This window comes from Hakea prostrata, chromosome 1 (genome assembly GCF_041222555.1).
Source record: "Hakea prostrata isolate BN-2017 chromosome 1, UWA_Hpros_2, whole genome shotgun sequence".
Classification (NCBI taxonomy): domain Eukaryota; kingdom Viridiplantae; phylum Streptophyta; class Magnoliopsida; order Proteales; family Proteaceae; genus Hakea; species Hakea prostrata.
In genome coordinates this window covers 57,889,332-57,908,738 of record NC_142600.1, presented here as the reverse complement: position 1 = coordinate 57,908,738, position 19,407 = coordinate 57,889,332, and the positions used below count along the sequence as shown (strand labels likewise).

The window sequence follows — 19,407 nt, the reverse complement described above, 5'->3', positions numbered from 1 at the left end:
GTCATCAAAGGCCCAGATGATCCAAATTAACTAATCCAATCAAACCCTAAAGATTAATAAACCAGCATCATCAGCCAACAGTATCTCCCATCAAGCTTGCTTTAGCTTCAAGCAGACCCAATATTATTATTCATCAAGTTAACCATATTATTTATTTATTTATTTTTTTTGGTAAACAGTTAACCATCTTATTAGCACTTGGAGAAAGAATGCTTGCTGATTAAGAAGAAATAATATCATAAAGAACCTGTGAAAAAGATAAATGAGTAAGAAATGATTAAATCTACAACATCTTTTGCCACTTTAGTAGAAAGAAAATACAAAGCACACCCCCACAACTCCACAAGCAATTCAATACACTCCAAAACAAATAATTTTGAACCACACTACAATTACAACAAATTAATTCACATTCAAGCAAATCCCCAGAAAAAAAAGAAAAACGAAAAGTTCTGCAGCACAGTCAACAATGTACAATGCATTCCCTTATGGATGAGATTACAGACTACTGCAAGTGCAAACTAATCACATCTCTCATCCCAATGTTGCTTGGCATGACTCTTGCTCACACCGGGGTTACGAAGTCACCATTTTTTTCAGCTTCAGATTCACCGTCGGCCTCTACTTCTTCAGGTTCCACTACCCCTAAAGAAGACATACCTTCAACTTTGGAACTTTCCGGTAGTTTCCGTGCCTCCTGTATAATCCTCATTGTTTCTTCAATACTTTGAGAGGGTTGATCATGGTTTGCATCAACTTTATCACCTTCAATAAATTCTTTTGGCAAGTTCTTAAGAAACCAAGGATGCTTTTTTATCTCTGGGATGGTAATCCTCTTAAGCGAGAAGAAATAGGCAGATTATTAGTTCAAGATCTTAAGTTTAGGATATGTCAACAGTAAGATACAGAATGCTACCTTTGAGGGATTGGCAACAAAAATTCGAGAGAGGAGTTGCTTGCAGTCAGCAGAGACATGTACATAGTCAGGTATAGAATACTGTACACTCATTATTCTCTGTTAAGCATGTCAAAGGTGTAAAGTCAGTAGGGACTCCAATTATGCATAAAGGTTTGATCCTTATAATGAATTTATAGGACTCACACTGATTGTCTTCCTGAAATTTTTAGGATCGTCAGGATCCTCAAATGGATATGCTCCGACCAACATCACATACAATGTAACACCACAGGACCAGACATCTGCAATCTGCAATTACATTAAATGCATCATGATCAGTTAGATACCTTTCCGAAGGTAGCCAATATAGTAAACACTCGGAGGAGGGGAAAACAATAACATGACAGGCATTGTACTGTCCCATGCATTTAGTTGTTGAACATCTTCATGGCCCCACCAAATCATCTTCAGGTGGGTGTGGAGTAACAGGAACCGTCCAAGATGCAGTAGAATGGCCTCTGATACATTAACGTAAATGGCTTTACAGTCACCAACCAAAGCCATCAAATTTTAGGTCAAACTTCTACAACAAGAAGATCACCCACATCGCACAAAAATGATGCTAATGGAGCACAAAATAAGCAGACAAGAAGGAAACAACAGGAGAAAGGTAAATGGAGGGGGAACCTGAGAAGAAACAAAGCTACATGGGGAGAGAGAACAACTGGCTTAGGAAGGCAGGGAGGAGAAGTATGGATAAAGACACAACCCTCATGCTAGTCAAATCACAATTAGATTCATCCTCTTCCATCCTCGATGCAGCATATAAAATAAGAAAACAACTATATTCAGACTCCGAAAATTTTAAAAAACTAATACTATTACTAAGTATCCTACCAAAATTAAACACTTACATGATAGTCTTAATAAAATAAATATAAAAATTCAAACATCTATCGGACGAAAAACCATATATGGAACTGATTCTTGATCTAGGTTCCCAAATAGATTTGGTCAGTCCAACACTGTGCTGCATCAGAAGCATGGTCTTGAGTTTCTTGACCACTAAATGCAGAGGAATTTTCTTATTCTTCTCATTAGTTTTCTTTGGGTGTCTGTATTCTGTAATAAAGACAAAATGACAATTAGATGTAGAAGAGCAGATATAGGGCCTGCCTTTCTCACTACTGTTCTTCTTCCCCCCCCCCCCCCCCCCCCAACGTCACCCCCCTCCCCCGTTGTTATTTCTCTAAGGTTCTTGATGGGGAAAAAAATCTCATGATTAGATTGGGTTTCAAAAACGTTGTGGAACTATATCCAACTAAATGGAGTAAGCTACAAAATCCTGTTTCTCTAGTCAAATGCACATATTTCTTGTTGACCATATTACCAAGAACATTAATTAAATAGTTTCTGATTTATGGTCAATTAAGTTTATATGGAATTAATTCATATAATTGAAATCAATTACCCTTCAATCCTATTTTGATCCCATCTGTTTATATGTGCAATCCTAGGCATTAGCCCATATATACAGAGACTATTCAATCCCCCAATTTCTCTTCCCGGATCTCTTACTAAACAAAAAGATAGACTATTTACTCAAAAGGGCCTTTCCTTGGTGATCAAGGTGGCAAGGCATATACAGTGCACAAGGCTCCCTGCACTGCAGTGTCTGGGAGGGGAATATTTATGCACACTTTTTGGGGAGAGGCTGTTTCCTTGTTCAAACCCACAACCATTAATATGTTGCAATAGAGAAACCTTATTGCTGCACCGAGTTCGACCTTTGGTGATCAATGTAACAAATTCAAAATAGTGTAGGTGTTTTACTACCTGCACAAATGGATTTCTACCAACCATCTTTCAAACTCCACTAACTATTGAGTCAGTGGGAATGGATTGGAAGGATAAGAGCTTTGCGATTAGGAGCTCTAGGCATGTTTACCAATTGTGCCATGATACAAGTAGTCAGAGCTATTGAGACTGGTAGAATATCAATTCTTTGCATTTTATCCAGTCTAGACTCATTATTTCAGTCATGAATATTCGTATTGCTGACTCAATTATAATGGTAAATGTGTGATTTAGTAACTGCTAACATCGAAAGATGGATATGAGGGGCATCAATATATTCAATTTTGTAAATTTTGATTTTCTATTGATTCTGAATGTAGTAGTCATATCATCTAAAGGGGTTCTGTAATACTTGTTAAATAAACATTTCATTTAAATACAAAACAGTACCACAAGTTTCTTAAGCCAATAGATGAACATGGAAGTTGGAAGATATAGGCACTCAGGTAGGAATTTGAGTTTTCCTGCCTTAGCATATACATAACTATGCACAATCTGTACACCCACTACAGCCATAAGCAATAACCAAGCAGAAGCATGAGTGCAAAATCAAACAGATTCCATGACCACATTCTACATACAAAAGAGAGAGTAAATAATACCTTGCCATCATACTCCTTTCGTGACAAGACCTCAGGGGCAATGTATGCTGGTGTTCCGACAGTTGATTTGGGTTGAGAATGCAATATGGCAGACTGACACAGATAGGGAAGCAACCAATAAAAATATGAAGAACAGAAATGTTCACAGATGATCAGCACCAAGAGGGACTGCAAAGTAATGATATCGCTCACCTTGGAATAACCAAAGTCACATATTTTCAGGCGTGGTGTTGCACTTCCATCCAGAAGTGTATTTTCTAGTTTCAGGTCCCTGTGGCAAATTTGCTGTCATAAAAGAAGGATGAAGATTCACATTAGAAAGGAAAGGAACTGCCAAAAAATGACAAAACCACCACCTTGCATAATAGGACTAGAATCTAGTCCCAGACATAAGAAAAGGATGAACTCTACCATAGAGTGGCAATAGCTGACTCCAGATATTAGCTGCTGGAAGAAAAATCTAGCCTGATGCATATGGAATTTGTTAGAATTGGGCTGGGGACTAAAAGTGAAACATTTGGTGTGCATCCAAAGAATCGTAGATTCAATATAAGAGAACTCTACAGACTAAGAAAATACAGATCTGTGCTCACTACCTCATCCTCACTAAAACGGCCAGCACTGCATATTTTCTCAAAGAGTTCACCACCAGCTGCATATTCCATGACAATAGCTAAATGTGTTGGCGTCAAGAGGACCTGCAGGAAAAAGTTTTCATTCATGGCATCTTTACTGTTAGAAAAATTATCCAATTACAGTCTTTCTGTGGCTAACTTTTAAATCTATTTAATAAGAATTCAAACACCAGCAAATACTAGTGAAGGTGAGAAGAAAATTGATATGGAAGTGAGGGAAGAACATCCATGATATTTTTGAAGCAACTGTACTTCCACAAAAGGAAAGCCCAAATGAGAAGCAGAGACCACCTTCTAAAGCAATGGATAAGTTGTAGTACACAAACACATACATAGATTCTTGGACTTGAATGAAATAATCACTGAAGCACAAACACAAGAGGATATTATTCCAGCCTTTGCAAAAAATATCCACAAGTAAGCTCAAATTTGTACTACCTTGTCCATGTTAAAGAGCTTAATTAAAAATGATGCAGCGCCAAAGGACTACATCCACAATCCGTCCAAGAAGAAGCTGCCCAACTAGTACTACTAACAGCAGTGGTAGCAGCAGTATCGTAGTTCCTATATCAAGTGAAACATCGTTCAGTTCTGGTTCAATTATTTATTTCTTTGGTCCAACTTAAGTAAGGATATTTAAATCACTTCATATTTTCTATTAGCTTGTAATCATGACCTGGTTTACACCTCCAAGCATGGGAGGATTAGTTTTATTTGTGAAGTCAGTTCGGTCAATTCCAATCAGTAATAGGACTTCCTGATTGGCTGCCTTCAGCCACTATTTGTACTCCACAATGGGAAGAGTAAAAATAGATTAAGTTTAATCAGTACTCATCGAGTGCAATTGCTGGCTGTTGCCTTCCTTCTCTTTTGAGAGATTGCTTTCTCATATCTATTCTAGATAGCTAGATTCTAGTGTTTTAATTCCAGGTTGCTGTTTGTGGTTGGTGTTTAAAGTTCAAGTACTGTTTCCCTGGTGGTTAAAGTCTAGGGGCTTAATGTTTTAGGTGTTCAAACTCTGAATTCCAGTTCCGGCTGTGAAATTAGCCTGTGATTGAAGATTCGCCCATTGAATCACATAAAAAGTGAGGTAAGTGGAAGATCAAACTCATACCCACCCTTTCTTTCCCCATTCTTTCTGTTTTCTTGATCATTTTACGAACCCCCATCAATCCACTTTCGAGACAGACCTTGAAATCCTCTAAAAATTGGAATTAGCCATCAGTTCCTGTCCAAATTACAGCCACAGAACCATCTCATTGAGGCCTTCATTCCAGAAAGATCCCTTACATTAGTGGGATCAACTTTTAGAGAATCCCCACCCAAAAACCTAGATCTACTTCAATCACTGTTGCATCCCCACTAGAACATCATCCCATATATCCCACCCTAGATTTGATTCAAGTTTTGACCCAGTCCACCCACTGGATTCTTGGGAATTGATAACAAAGTTTTAATACATAACCCAGTACCCTATTTTTCTCAAGAGACCAACTATTTCCCATCTGATTTGCTTTCAAACTTGAAAAAAAACTATTCTCTTCATTTCCTCCACATCATAGTTAACAAAGCAGCAAAGCAACCACGGTACTTGAAAGCTCCCCTAAGTTCCATGTCAGTTAGATGGCCATATGGCATTGTGATATGTATCTCACAGCGAAGGGGGTGACAAGAGAAGCCAAGTGGAGCACAAGTGGACACCAAGGTCACACCACCCCACGTAGATTAGTGAGGATGGGAGCATACCTGAAGGAATATACCTAGTAAGGGGGACCAGACCCCACTTGTTTTTATTTTTTGTTCAATGATTGCCACAATCATCACCAATCCCTAGACCAAACAGTATTGACAGAGGATGTATTTAACTGGGGATAGGAACCCCAAGAAGGCAATGAGTATTGAAGTTTCATTACCCTAATTCTGTCTCTCTTCTTCTCTAAATGACTCTGTTTCTCTCTTGACTCTTATTCTACAACTTCTCTCAAACTTCTCTCAAATTAAGTCATATAACCATGGTAAAACATGTCGCTGAATTTCAGCCGATTCGGTGACTACCAAAATTGTTTCCCAAATGAAACTGAGATAAGCAAGAAATCGCTGAAATATTGGCAATATCTCGTTTGAAATCGTCGAAATATCGTCGATATCTTGTTCAAAATTGCCAAATCGACCAATATATCGCCGATATCTCGATTTTTTGTGATATTTTAACTATTTCTCACAAATTTTAGGCGATTTTCTCGCGCAATTCTATAGCAGAATCTTTCAAGGTCAATGGACAATTTTACCAATTCTGCCCCAATGATTCAAGCCTCAAAAGGCAATGTGCCAAATGTGGTTAGGGAGGAGAATCTACATAGAATAATTTATGGAAATAATTCAAATTAAGAAGACATTTTGTAGCTAAATCTTCAAGATCAATGAGCAATATTATCAATTATATCCCAGTGATTTAGGCCTCAAAAGGCAATGTGCCAATATGGTTAAGGAAGAGTATATACATGAAAAAACTTATGAAAACAACTCAAATTATGAAGGGATTCTGTAATGGAATCTTCAAGGTCAACCGGTAATCTTTCCAATTATGTCCAATGATTTAGCTCTCATAGGGTAACATGTTAAATGTGGCTAGGAAAGAGAATTTGTATCGAAGAATTTATAAGAAATAATTCAAATTTATCAAGTATTGGCATCAAATTAGGGTAGACACCAAATTTGGGCCCAAAATACCCCCCAAAATGGGGGATCAAAATCTGCCAAAACCAAGGCAAAATTTTGCAAAATTTCACACCTTGGTCATAACACACTAATTTGGCAAACTAAGGGTTCTAGTATACATTTTTCTATACAAACATATTTATGTGGCATAAATAGCACAATAACTCTTATATAATTCTGTTTATAGCCAAACAAATATTAAGAGTCGTAATTGTTACAATTCCAGAATCTGTGACTAGGTTAAGCATAGAGAAGAAGAAGAAAAAAACTGATGAGAAGGAAGAAGAGAAAAGATGAAGAAAAGACGAAAAGGAGGGATGAGAGTTCAGTGAATCTCTCCCTCTTTCAAGATAGCTTTAGGGCCTGTTTGGTTACATGAATCCAGAGATTTCAAATCTCTGGATTCATGAATCTGAGAATTATACCCGTTTGGTTGTAAAAATCTCTAGATTTATGAAATCTATAGATTCACCTTTTTACACTAAAAACGTGAATCTGTAGATTTATGGGTAAAGGGTGAAATCCAGAGATTTCAAAAAAGCTATACATTTGCATATTCACAAAAATCATGTTTATCAAATAATTTTTTAGGATGAATCCATAGATTTCATTCCACAACCAAACATTTAATTTTATAAATTATGATTCTATAGATTTGAAATTTATAGATTTGAAATCTCCAGACTCAGGTAACCAAACAGGCCCTTATTTAATAAAAAGATTACATAGATCTGGACAGAATATTCTGTCCACTTTCCAAAAAATAGAAAGACTAAAAATGGTTACTTCTATAGCTCACTTCAAATCAGATTTAAATCTAAGATTTCTTAAACCAATTACATAGGAAATCTGGAAATAAATCAGTGCCAAATCTAGAAGTAAAATAAAAGTCGTCCCACATATATCTTTCCTAAAATAGCCACAAGACTCTTGACCAACATAAGAGCCATGAATATCTTGCATTAGTTTCCCATAAATCAGATTCAAAACTAAGACTGCCGCAGATTTCCTATGCAATTAGTTTAGGAAATCTTAGATTTAAATCAGATTTGAAATGAACTGTAGTTACTACTTTTCAGTCTTTCTATTTTTTGAAAAATGGAGAGAAAATTCTGTTCATATCTATGTAATCTTTTTATATAAATAAAGCTATCTTAACAGAGGGAGAGATACCTACAACTTTCATCCATCCATCTTGTCTTCTCTTCATCTTTTCTCTTCTCCCTTCTTCTCGGTCTTCTTTCTTCTTCTTCTCTGTGCTTATCCTAATCACTGATTCTGGAAGTGCAACAAGGCAAAGATTGATCGCTAATATTCCAATGGCTGCAAGGTTCAACTTGATGCTCTTCACAGTTCTGATGCTCGCACTTCACATTAACAGCAGCAATGCAGCAAGTAGCACTGCCCCCGAGAACACCCCTGCAGCTGGGACATGAGGAAGATGATGCAGACCCGCAGTGGCGAAAGTAGTAAAATGACTCTTACGCCGTGCAACCATGTACCTTTTTGTTTGAAACTTTGCTGGTGTTGTCAAACGATTAAAGGTGGGAATGCATGTGCACCAACCAAGGAGGCATGCTTGGCGCATTGCCCACCATATACTCCTCCCTCTGCAACATATGGCGGCTCAACATAGCTGATCATGACTGCCAATGGCAATGGGGATGATAATAAAACGATTTCAAGTTTGCTTGTCTTGTAAGACCAACAACTCTTAGTAAAGAGGTCGTGGGTTGATTCTACCAGATGGTATATTACATAATATCCCCATACCCAGAATAAAAAAATCCCCCGTTCTAAAAAGAATGTTGATGATAATAAAGCTTAATAAGCAATCTCATTAGCTTGACTTGAGTATTTCTGTGTAACCACAAGATTGTTGATTAACATAAGTTCCATGGTAACCATGGTGGGAGATCTCGCGAGATATCTCGTTTTTCCACTTGGCGAGACGAGATGGAGGTCGAGATCTGCGAGTTGGGATATCTCGCTCGAGATCTCGCCATATCTTGCTATATCTCGCCATATCTCGCCCTGGATCTCGCTGGAACTCTCAATTTTTGCTTTTTTTTTGTGGATTTTGGCTGAATTTTCACTTGCAACTACTCTTAACACATCTACAACAAGGAAGATCAATCATTCTCTACTTATATAGAACTTCTAATGGTTGTATAATTATTTTATTCTTGAAAATTGAGATTATGATACTCATATGGATGGAATTTTGATAACATTGAAGTTAGTTGATGCATTTGATATACTTGCTTTTCATTTATATGCTTTAAAGGTTCTATATTACATGTTGTATAACATTGCATTCCTTAATCCTACTACATTTCGGTTTCACACTATGGGTAGACTTAGAAATCATACATAGGGTTGTTTATGACAAATCCAAGGCCACCAACGTGTTCAAAAGGCCTTAAATAAGCTAAATACCAAACCCAATTGGGACCCTAAAACCCACCGAGATGGGCCACCGAGTTGACGCAAAAAAATTGTATATCTCGACCGAGATCTCTCTTTTTCAAGGTGGCGAGATCTCTCTCGAGAGCGAGATCTTCTACCATGATGGTAACAACTAGAAGGTTGTGGAATAAATTTTGATCATTTAAAATAAATTTAAAAAAAAAACCCAAAAGTGAAATCTAAATACAAAATGTCAAAAAGCAATAGCTTAACACACAAGGCGTCATATGCATACTTGCCGCATAGATCAAGGTGAGAACTTTCAGCAAAATTTGCCAGTTTGCCACTTGGAGAAACTGTCAAACTAGCGAATATCACCAAAATTTTGACTGATATTTGCCAGAAATTTTGCCCGGTTCGCCCCTTTGTTTTTTAGTCTTTCACTCTTTCCAATCCAAAACATGATTATTGAAAAAGTGTTCTTATAAATATTTTAAAAGGATTTGATTAGACACATTGCTTATCTATGTAGATATACAACATATATATATTAGGGACGAGGGACATTAATGAATCAAAACCTCCATTACCAGGTCCGTCAAATAAGAATACATTTTCATTTAAAATTTGAAATGGAGTTTGGAACTACCTAAGGGTGAAAAGCTAGGTTGGGTTTTCAACAAGTATTAATAATTAATGTAAGAAAAAGTTAAAATATAATGTTGAAACTGACAGCGACAGTGATACATGAGTGCAGTTAAATTAAAAAAAAAAAAAAAAAAACACGATATTTTGTGAGAACTTGTGAATATATCGTCAATTTCAATGATACATCGCGAGAAAAGCGATTTATGGTGATATATCGACAAAATCTCGCCGATATTTTGCATTTCTCAGTTTCGATCGGAAAAAAACTTCGCTGCTCGCCAAGGCGATGGCCCACTTTTTATGTATGCAAAAAATGTACACTTTGTCTCTAGGCCATGGTAAAACATATCATCAAAAAATGTACACTTTGTCTCTTGACGCCTTGGCAACACTTCGATAACTATGCTCCTCACCCCTCCATTCTTTGCCAACCTTTGTGTCCGCTAATTATTTTTCAAGTTACCCTATCTCTTGATCCCGTTTGAGTTGGTTCTTTGACAGATCATAGTAATTGACCCTTAATCCAACTGAGAATACATCAAATTAAACTTCAAAATTCAACAAGAATCAAGTTTACAAACACGATTTTAGGGCCTCAAATCAAGCAAAGAAAAGTTACGAGGATCAGATTATTAATAGAAGCTGCTGTCCCTTGTTTGCTAAGTCAAACATGAAGCTTGAATCAGTTATAAAACTGAACTAGACAGAACCAGGTCAACATAAAAAGGTTTAAACCAATGCTACAATGAAAATGTAGCCCTCAAAATAGGAACAAAACAAAAAGTACCTCAATTTACAAAATTAGGTAACAAACTAATAACTCATTCTTGACTATTCAGAAAATGTAGGGGCTCCCAATACTGCCCCAGCCTCTTCACACATCTTCATGGTCTCATCTGGCCCTTGAAAATTTAGAAATCTACCCTTTACCTATTATGCTGAAAACTTCCAAGCTGTTCTTTGCAATTGAGATGCAAAGAAAGGAAACAATGGCCTAGATCCTTTAAGAGAAAATTAACAAATCCAGGATAACTCTCAAATAAAACAATCATAGGCTAATTAACTAGTTCAAAATCAAAGAACCTAACCTATTTTAGCAACTAGTGTAGGGAGATCCCCCATACCTTATGGTGCCGGTGGGGGAAGGAATCCTACACCAAAGGCTGTTTTTATGCAGCCAAACTGCATCATCTTGAACACTAGTTCATAATTTATTTAACAGGTGCAAAACCCATGGCCAAATTGAAACTGGAAAAAGTTAATATGTTGGATGAACTTAGATAGTGTTGTCATTTGATCTATCTGTGTATAAGACACCCGCAATTACAGTTTCCTTACTTCCTGTTGGTATTCGTATTTTCTCATGGTAATCAACATGCATAGTTGACATTAAACCCCTTTTAATGTTATCCGTTTATTAAACTGAATATGTCTTGGTGTTAGTGTTAGCATTTCACAGGATAAAGCATCAAATGATGCAATAGTGTTGAGGTGCATCTCAAAATCAGTATTACTCAATGTAAATGCTAAATTCAATGCATCGTAGAAGAGATAATACTGATCTTATTTTGAACTCCAATGCATCTCCAATGCCATGAATTTTCATAAGAAAACACCCCTTCATCTATATTTTCCAGTAAAGCTGAAAGGAATTGATGACATATAAGTCTGGAATGACCCTCTAAAAGAAAATCTGAGGCATGGAAATTCTCCTATGGTTCACATTCCTATCACAACAGGACTCCCACCTTCAGTATGTGCTGAAAAGGGTATTTAACAGGAAAAAAAAAGAGTTAAATTGATCAGTAGATGGAATCAAGGTACTGATTAATTCAAGACAAAATTGTAGCTTACCTAATCAACCACCCAAATTCCTAATGGACGAACTGATGAAAATAACATAGGTACTAATTCATAAAAAGACATAAACCAGAACCTTAGTTCAGCACTCAGTAGGAGTTCAAATATAAAGTGTGGTATGGTTAAATCCAGATTAGGCTGACTCTCAAAATAACCATAAATTGCTGGACTCAATCCTGGCATTAGATTGGAGATATGGTAGAGGTTTCACCAACCTCACTCGAAGCCAATATCTCTTTGTTTGTGATCAGGACATATGACAAAGAATTACTTTTCATAAATCATAAATCAAAAGCAGAAAATAGAGAAGCTACCCAGGTTTCTGAAGATTGACCAACAAGGTTGTACGACATGCACAAAAATAGAACTTTGAACAAACTGTATTTATAATTTGTATCATCTCTATGTTTTATATGAAATGCACCAATCTAAAAGTGTCATCAACCAACCTCCATCATCCTACACAGTCCACATGGACGGGTATAAAATAGAACAACAAATAAGTCCAACTCATAAACACAGGGGGGAAAAAAATCATGTTAAAGTTAAATAATGTCACTCAAAAATACAATATCCAATGCTTGTACCTATCCATCTAACAAGTGACCTAAGTTTTCAGCTTGGCTCCAATGTGATAAATACAAATAGAGTGAAGCATCAAACAATCAAGTCTTGTCATTTCAGCTGTTATGGTTAAAGATAAGATCGCAGATCTCAATTGCCGACATAAAAACTGGACCTTGGTTTCTAGAGTGAGGTACAGTTCAGAACTCAATTACGTAACTGCATAAGAACCTCCAATGGTTGAACTCCTCTGTTTCTTCAATTCATTTGGTGAGACCGGACAACTAGCAATTGTGGCAGTTGAAGCCAACTTTAAACACCAAATCCTTAATCCTCCACAAATGCCAATTTAACAGAAATGGACATTAAAATTGCTAGAATAACAGATAATGCCATTAAGAAAAATCTGATCATGCCATAAGAATGTCAACTTTTGGTTTTGGAAGAATCTACCATCAATGTTAACATTTGGTTTTGGAAGAATCTACCATCCTAATTGTCTGCAAACATTCCCTTATAGTTTCCTTTTCTAACAGAAGAAATCGTATTCAAAGTATGAGCCAGGAAAGAAAAGGATTTTCAATCTCTTACCTCCTTGAACCGAACGATATTCGGATGCCTCAAGGACCTATGGTTGATAATTTCCCTTTGAACATTTTCATCAATCTGAAACCTCAAACAAGGTTCACATTAAAAAGAATTCCATAACCATTAGTCTTAAAAGCCCAATAACTACTAATAAGGGAACAACAAGTGGAAGTTAATTTTGAACAGAACCAGGAAATCCTACTCAAATGTAATCTGAAAATCGTACAACCTCACTCAATTTAACAATAAGATATTCAAATTAACACAAAGCATAAGATTTTGAAAGAAAAGTAAAATGAGATATGCTGTACACCGAAATCAAAGGCCCAAAAAGAAAATGTCAAATCCCCGTCCAATTACATGAACAGAGGTCTAAAATGCAAGATATATTAATCAAAATTATAACAGCACAGAAATTCACGACAAAATTGTCATTACTTGATCAAGAACCGCTAGTATAGCAAGTGAAAGGGAAAAAAATAAAACCCAGTAACCCATTTCAATAGATTAAGACATGCATAACCCAGATGAAGTCCAAGAGGAGAAGCAACCAAAAACATAATTAGAACAGAAGCTATTACTAAAGCAGACAAGAGAACCTAAGAAGAGACGAGATCAACAGGCTCATTACCTTCTTCCCCCTCTCTATGTATTTGACTGCAACAAGCTCCTTGGTCTTCTTATCTCTGACTAACCTCGCAACCCCAAAATTCCCAGACCCAAGATCCTTCAATGGCTCATAACGCTCCTCCATCCCAAACAAAGCCGCCAAAATCAAAATCAAATGCTCACAGACCACCAAGTACTCAAAAAGTTCAAAAGCAAAAGACAACCAGATGAAGAAACTAAAACCAAGGAATCCACATATATGAAGAGCAGAAACGGATTTGGATGGTCTCAACTACCACTCTTAAGTAAGATTAAAGCCTCCATTATTCATATTTATTTTTATGATAAAATGTAAAACGACGAAACAAAAAGGAACACCCACACGACCCACGTCGCTGTATCAAAAAACCCCTCGAAAAAATCTGATAGTTAGCTTGAATCCCATGGAATTTCAGGACACGTAAAGAACAAAGGATCACTTCCCAATCTTTCTGGGCTTTCAGATTGACGCAGACACTACACTGTGATAGAGAGACCCAAAGAGTAAAAAGCGATAGGGAGAGACTGTTCTGTAAATTCGATTTCGTTGCTTGACACGCGGGCACAGGACAGAGGAGTGCGTACGTTTAAGGTTCAGGTATGTAGAGGTTAACGTCGCTGTCCGTCACACTACCAAATGCGGAAATGACCACTTTGTGCATTAGTGTGGGTCCCACTCGATGGGACAACTTTGGCCGTCATTTCCCTGGGAAGACGCACACATATAATATAAGGTAGGAAAATGGAGTGGGACCCATACCAGAACGGAATTGATTTGATAAGAAAGAGGTACGGTGGAATAAGAAATTTGAGAAAATTCTGTGTTCGCCGAGAAAGTAGAGGAATCAAACCAATCATGGTTGGCTGCTGACGTTGATCCCTACGCTTTTCCAAGTTCTAATTTCTAAAATATGAACCCGAAAAAACAAAAAGGAAAAAGGAAACGGCGCACGTTAGTGGAATCATCGCTTTGAAATTTCGCTTAGACATAGAGATGGATTATGGTGGAATCAAGGTTGAAGTAATCTCTAAGCCAAGGGAGGAATCCGATTCCTCTAGAAGATCTGTTCGGATTCGGACTCAGAAATTTAACACGAATCGGCCGATTGAGAACGGTAGAATCGGATCAAGTTCAGTGTATGGTGAGTTGGTGACTTGCTGATTTAAGCAATTCTAACTTTTAAATCCTTAGGCTAGATTTTGTATTCCAACTTTCAATAACAAAAAAATTAAATTAAAGAACACATATAAGAAGACAAAGGTATGATGTGTAATTATTGATTTATTTGTCCGCCTATTAACAAAATTGATTTTTTATATCTCAAGTTGAATGCAGGAGATAAGATTATGATAACATACAATAGTAATGGACATCTGTGCATTACTTCTACTCTGCCTTGTACAAGAGAAATGTGACGAAATAGCAAATACAAGAAAATTGTATGACAAGTATGAAACTTTACTCCTTACTACTCCTTATGGATTCTTCATTCATCCAGTGTTTAAAGTTGTCGCATCACCATGTCACATGTTATTATTAAATCGTTAGCGTATTAGGCTATGGAAGGTATTATATTTGTAGAGGGCATCTAAATCTAAACACTTTAAGCAAGTGAATCTTCATGTGTATGAATTTGTTATTAATGCATACAAGACATTTAAATGATTTTTCTTCTTTTTTCTTTTAAGGTTTTTTTTTTGTTGGTAACTGGAGCATAATCGCATGGATTAATTGTGTGGGATTTTAATGAAATAATCTACTCTTGATGTTGAGATTGAAAAAGTAGATATGATATTATTCCTATTGACATCATTGTCTCAATCATTTTTTTTTGCCAAATTTAACTTCTTTTTTTTTTTTTACATTTTTTTTATGAGTTTCATCCGGGCCAACTTGCACGCACCACGATTACATCCTCAAATTAATGCCGCCGAATGGGTGCGAACTCAAGACCTCCCCGTGGGAGGTAGAGTCTTTAACCTCTTTACTAACCCATCATTGGCATTGTCTTAATTATTTGATAACATTTTGACTGGTCATTAGAGGAGGTAGTAGTGCCTTTATTGTAGGTAGCAATCAGGGTAGAAGAAGATCAAGTGATAGAATAATAACACATTCGGTTATGCGATTACACGGATTTCAAATCTGTTGAATCATGAATGGTGTTCTTAATAACCATTTGGTTACTCTTGTATATTTTGCATGAGAATCAAGAATCATGTGAAGTTATGAATTTTGGCTTAAAATTGGAATTTTTTGGATCTCATAGTTTGAGGTTAAATCTATATCCAAATTGACATTGAGTGAGAAAAATCATTAGCTCATATAATTAGATAATTTTCAAGATGAATTAGTTCATAGCATCAAGGTAACCAAATAGTACTTAACTTTGATAAACTACGATCTTACGTATTTTGATTCCATGGATTTGTAATCGAAGTCCATGTAAGCATTGATGGAATTAAGTAGCCAAATGCACTATAAATGTAATAATCCCCATATTCCTAACCCGAAATCCGAATTACAGGTCCGAGTGCTCGAAGTTCTAGTCGGAAGAAACTATGGGCCATTCGAATTGAAGCCCATGCTTTTGCCCTTAAGTCCATGGATTTGGATGAAGTTAACAAAGAACTTGCTTTATTGGTAACCGGAAAAAGATCTAGTCGAAACCCGAATGGATTGGATAAGTGGATATCCAATGCGAGAAAAGTCGAGTTGGAAAATATCCTTGAATGAGGTAAGAGTCCTCCACATCTTGGTTAACATTGAAGTAGAGCTAGGGGACCAACTGGGAGTGCAAAAAGCCCAAGTACTAAAAAATATTAGGGGTTGTTGCTTGAGGCTATCAATTGGCCAAGCAACCACCACTCCTGACGATTGATTGAAAAATTTCATTGAAAAATCCTATTTTGCCCCCGACACCCTATTTAAAGCCTTCCACGACCTAATTTCGTATTACTTTATTCCCTGAAAGTTGTTGTGGAATGAGAAGAATCAGAGAACAAGTGGTTGGTGGAAGAGAGCCTTTTTTTGTGGAGAATCTTTTGAGTTTTCTTTGATTTTCGGATCCTAAGTGAAGGTAAGTTTAGACACTCTTAATCTATTGAATTTCATCTTATTAGAGAGTATTTATTCTTCCTCTATTTCTATTGTGGTGGATTGGAGTAATATCTTTCTTTTCCATCGATGATCTCGAGTAGATTATGCCAAGAGGAGTGGATTTTATATCCGATTTAATTGTGGATCTTATCAAAGAAGATGATGTAGATCTAGATCTTCCTTCTGAGATCTGGAGTTTGAGTGACTTCTTTGGTGTTCTAAGGACATGGGTTTAGACTTAGATTAACCTAAAATTAGATTGAAGATGGGTGATCAAAAGTTTGAATTTCGAACATGGAATTCTACCCAAGACTGGAGCAGTCACTTAGGATGGTCAATCAACTTCACCAATTGCCTTAAGCAACCGGTTGGGTTCTAGAGGCTTGTTTTGAAGTTGTTTATGCTAATTTGAATCCTAGACTCTAATGTAACTTTATGATCTTAATCAAGGGTTTTTCTGGGATCTGCTAGGGTACTTGCTTGTAGAATTTAGCACATCTTTCCATATTTTTCCACCAAGTCAGGTAAGGACACAATTGCATACGTCAGTGTATTGCTTATTATGATGATTCGATAATTGCCCCAAGCATATGAATGACTTTATATCTTATTGTATTTACTATCATACTTGTTTACTTATTGATTATGATTTGTGAATAATGTGTATTGTATTTTACTTCTTTTGTGAAATGTTGTTGTTTGGTGTGACTATGAATTGGGGAATAACTAGCTTGGTACTCCTACCTTGGGACATCAAGGGCTGTGGTACGGGACATTGTCCTCTGATTCCCCTAGCCATAATTGTTGTACATCATGACTATTCGTTGTCTAGATGCATGGCTAGGTTATCCATACATGCTACTACCCTTTCAGTAAGGGTATTGATGTGAAATCCCACCTAACCTTAGCCTAGACACCATGTTTGTTTTGGATGAAGAAGTGATTTGAATGATGTTTTACTTGAAAGTTTGACTTTGAGTACAGTGTGAACATCTTTGGAAGGTCATAGGAAGTCAGGTCAGACCTTTCCCTAAGTTGGTTGAAGGCCCAAGTGTTGGTTTTGACCCTGGAGATCCAAAATTTAGCAAGTTGACAAAAGGAGACCCTTTGGTCGATCCTCCCTTGGTCAATACCATCGACCAAAGCAGCTCCGGAAACAGAATTGTCTAATTTTGGAAGTTTTGGATTTTAGATCTCTCTCTCTCTCTCTCTCTCTCTCTCTCTCTCTCTCTCTCTTTATATATATATATATATATATATATATATGCAACCTCGGTGTAGACCTAAATATTTTGCTTCTCAACTGTTGAAGAACATGAGAAGAACCCTAGAGCCTCCTCCTCAAGCCAAGGAAGATCCCCAAGCATTCAACTAAGGTTTCCTCTTTGATTTCTCTTCTACAAGGTTGGTATTCTATCTCTTTCTTCTCTGATCTACTCTCTCTATTATATTCTCTTGATGTTTTGATTGTGAGGAAGGTATTACACTGCTGTAATGACCCAACCTCTTATTTCCTTTGTCTTAGGGTGAGTCCCCATTCACTCTATGTTCTCCTTGAAGTCATATGGTGTTTCTTCATGTATTTGATCTAGTGTTGATAACATGATTTACTCTTACTGTACTTTTCTATTCTAATCTGTGTTAGACTTGTTTCTTAGTTGTTTTCTATGACTGTTCTACTATTTTCTATCCTTTTGAATGAATCCCCATTCATTCTAGCCTTTCAGTGATGATCTACGGTTTTTGCCTAATAGGTGTTTTATAAGAACTTTATTCCAATGGCCTTATTAGATGTTAAACCTTCATACATAATCTTAACATGTTGTTTTAGAATTTTTTTTTGTTAATTTTGGAGTGTTCCGATGTGTTTAGTCGAGTTTTCGATCAAAATTGGAGATTATGTCCGTACACTGTTTACTTGGTCGATCTTGCTTGCTTGATGCATCAACCAAAGGACCATCGACCAAAGGAGTTGCTGGACACATGAACTCCCTGTTTTGTCTCCGTTTCGACTCTGATATTTTGGATTTGTTTCTTATGATCTATACATGTTTGTTTAAGCTTGTTTATGTGATTTTGGTCTTGTTCTCTAATCTCTCATTGAAGGTTACAAATTCGGAACTCAAAGTGAGTACGTTCATTCACAATATGCATATTTACATGCCTTGTTGTGTTATGATTTGAATGCATGATTTAGCTATTGTTTAGCATTCTTTTATATATTGTTTCAGTTCTGTAATTACAATAGTATATTCATATTATGATTACATACTGGAATTGATCGTGAATGATGTGAATGTGATTTGGACTATAATGTGACACGTGTGTAATCATGATATGATGTGAATGCCTAGGTTGTAGTTGTGGAATGGGGAATGCCATTTTGGGGCCTAGGTTTTAGTTGTGGAATGGGGAATGCCCTTTTGGTGTTTCTATCTCTGGACACCAGTAGAGATGGTATGGGACGCTTTCCTATGGTGCCCTTTGGCGCTTTCCTTGACTACTAGTTGACATAACTAGGATTAGTCTAGAAGTGTTTGGCTAGGGAAACCCCTGTCATATCTGACCCTATCGGAAGGGGAATTGAGATTGAGTGACCCATGGCAACAATGGGGATTTGTGGGTGCTCAAGACCTGTAACCAACCCGTGAGAGGACATGAATCACACTGTGGCGGCCATTTATTGATAGGGTTGCAGTAGTAGACTCGGGCTCATGGGCGCTCAAGACCAGTAAACAACTCGTGAAAGGACATGAGAGCTTCCCGTTTACTATTTGTGGATGACCATTATGGTTAAGAGTCTACGTAGCCGGGAAGAAGACGATGACTCTAGGGGGAAGGATACTTGAAAGGATCGCGAGAAGTGAGGAATGGAAGTAT

The 19,407-nt window shown here is 36.9% G+C and overlaps 1 protein-coding gene across 1 annotated transcript; it reads right to left on the bottom strand.

Annotated features, from left to right (window-relative positions):
- Nucleotides 1-264: 264 nt before the first annotated feature.
- On the bottom strand, nt 265-14,011 carry LOC149029192 (serine/threonine-protein kinase SAPK3-like). Its single transcript, XM_089141111.1, has 9 exons — nt 13,411-14,011; nt 12,783-12,857; nt 3,954-4,055; nt 3,769-3,822; nt 3,550-3,642; nt 3,358-3,450; nt 1,103-1,207; nt 917-1,015; nt 265-835 (listed from the first exon to the last, which is right to left on the bottom strand). The coding sequence occupies exons 1-9, from the start codon at nt 13,531-13,533 to the stop codon at nt 566-568; spliced, it is 1,014 nt and encodes a 337-aa protein (XP_088997237.1). The 5' UTR covers nt 13,534-14,011; the 3' UTR covers nt 265-565.
- Between the last annotated feature and the right edge of the window lie 5,396 nt (nt 14,012-19,407).

What these genes read in the sequence shown, in the direction of transcription:
- LOC149029192 (XM_089141111.1), bottom strand. Translation starts at nt 13,533, where the DNA reads ATGGAGGAGCGTTATGAGCCATTGAAGGATCTTGGGTCTGGGAATTTT. An exon ending in GAAAGGAGTATGATGGCAAG is followed by an intron (nt 1,208 to 3,357) that starts GTATTATTTACT and finishes ATGTAATTGCAG; the next exon opens with ATTGCAGATGTCTGGTCCTG. An exon ending in ATTTCAGGAAGACAATCAGT is followed by an intron (nt 1,016 to 1,102) that starts GTGAGTCCTATA and finishes CATGCTTAACAG; the next exon opens with AGAATAATGAGTGTACAGTA.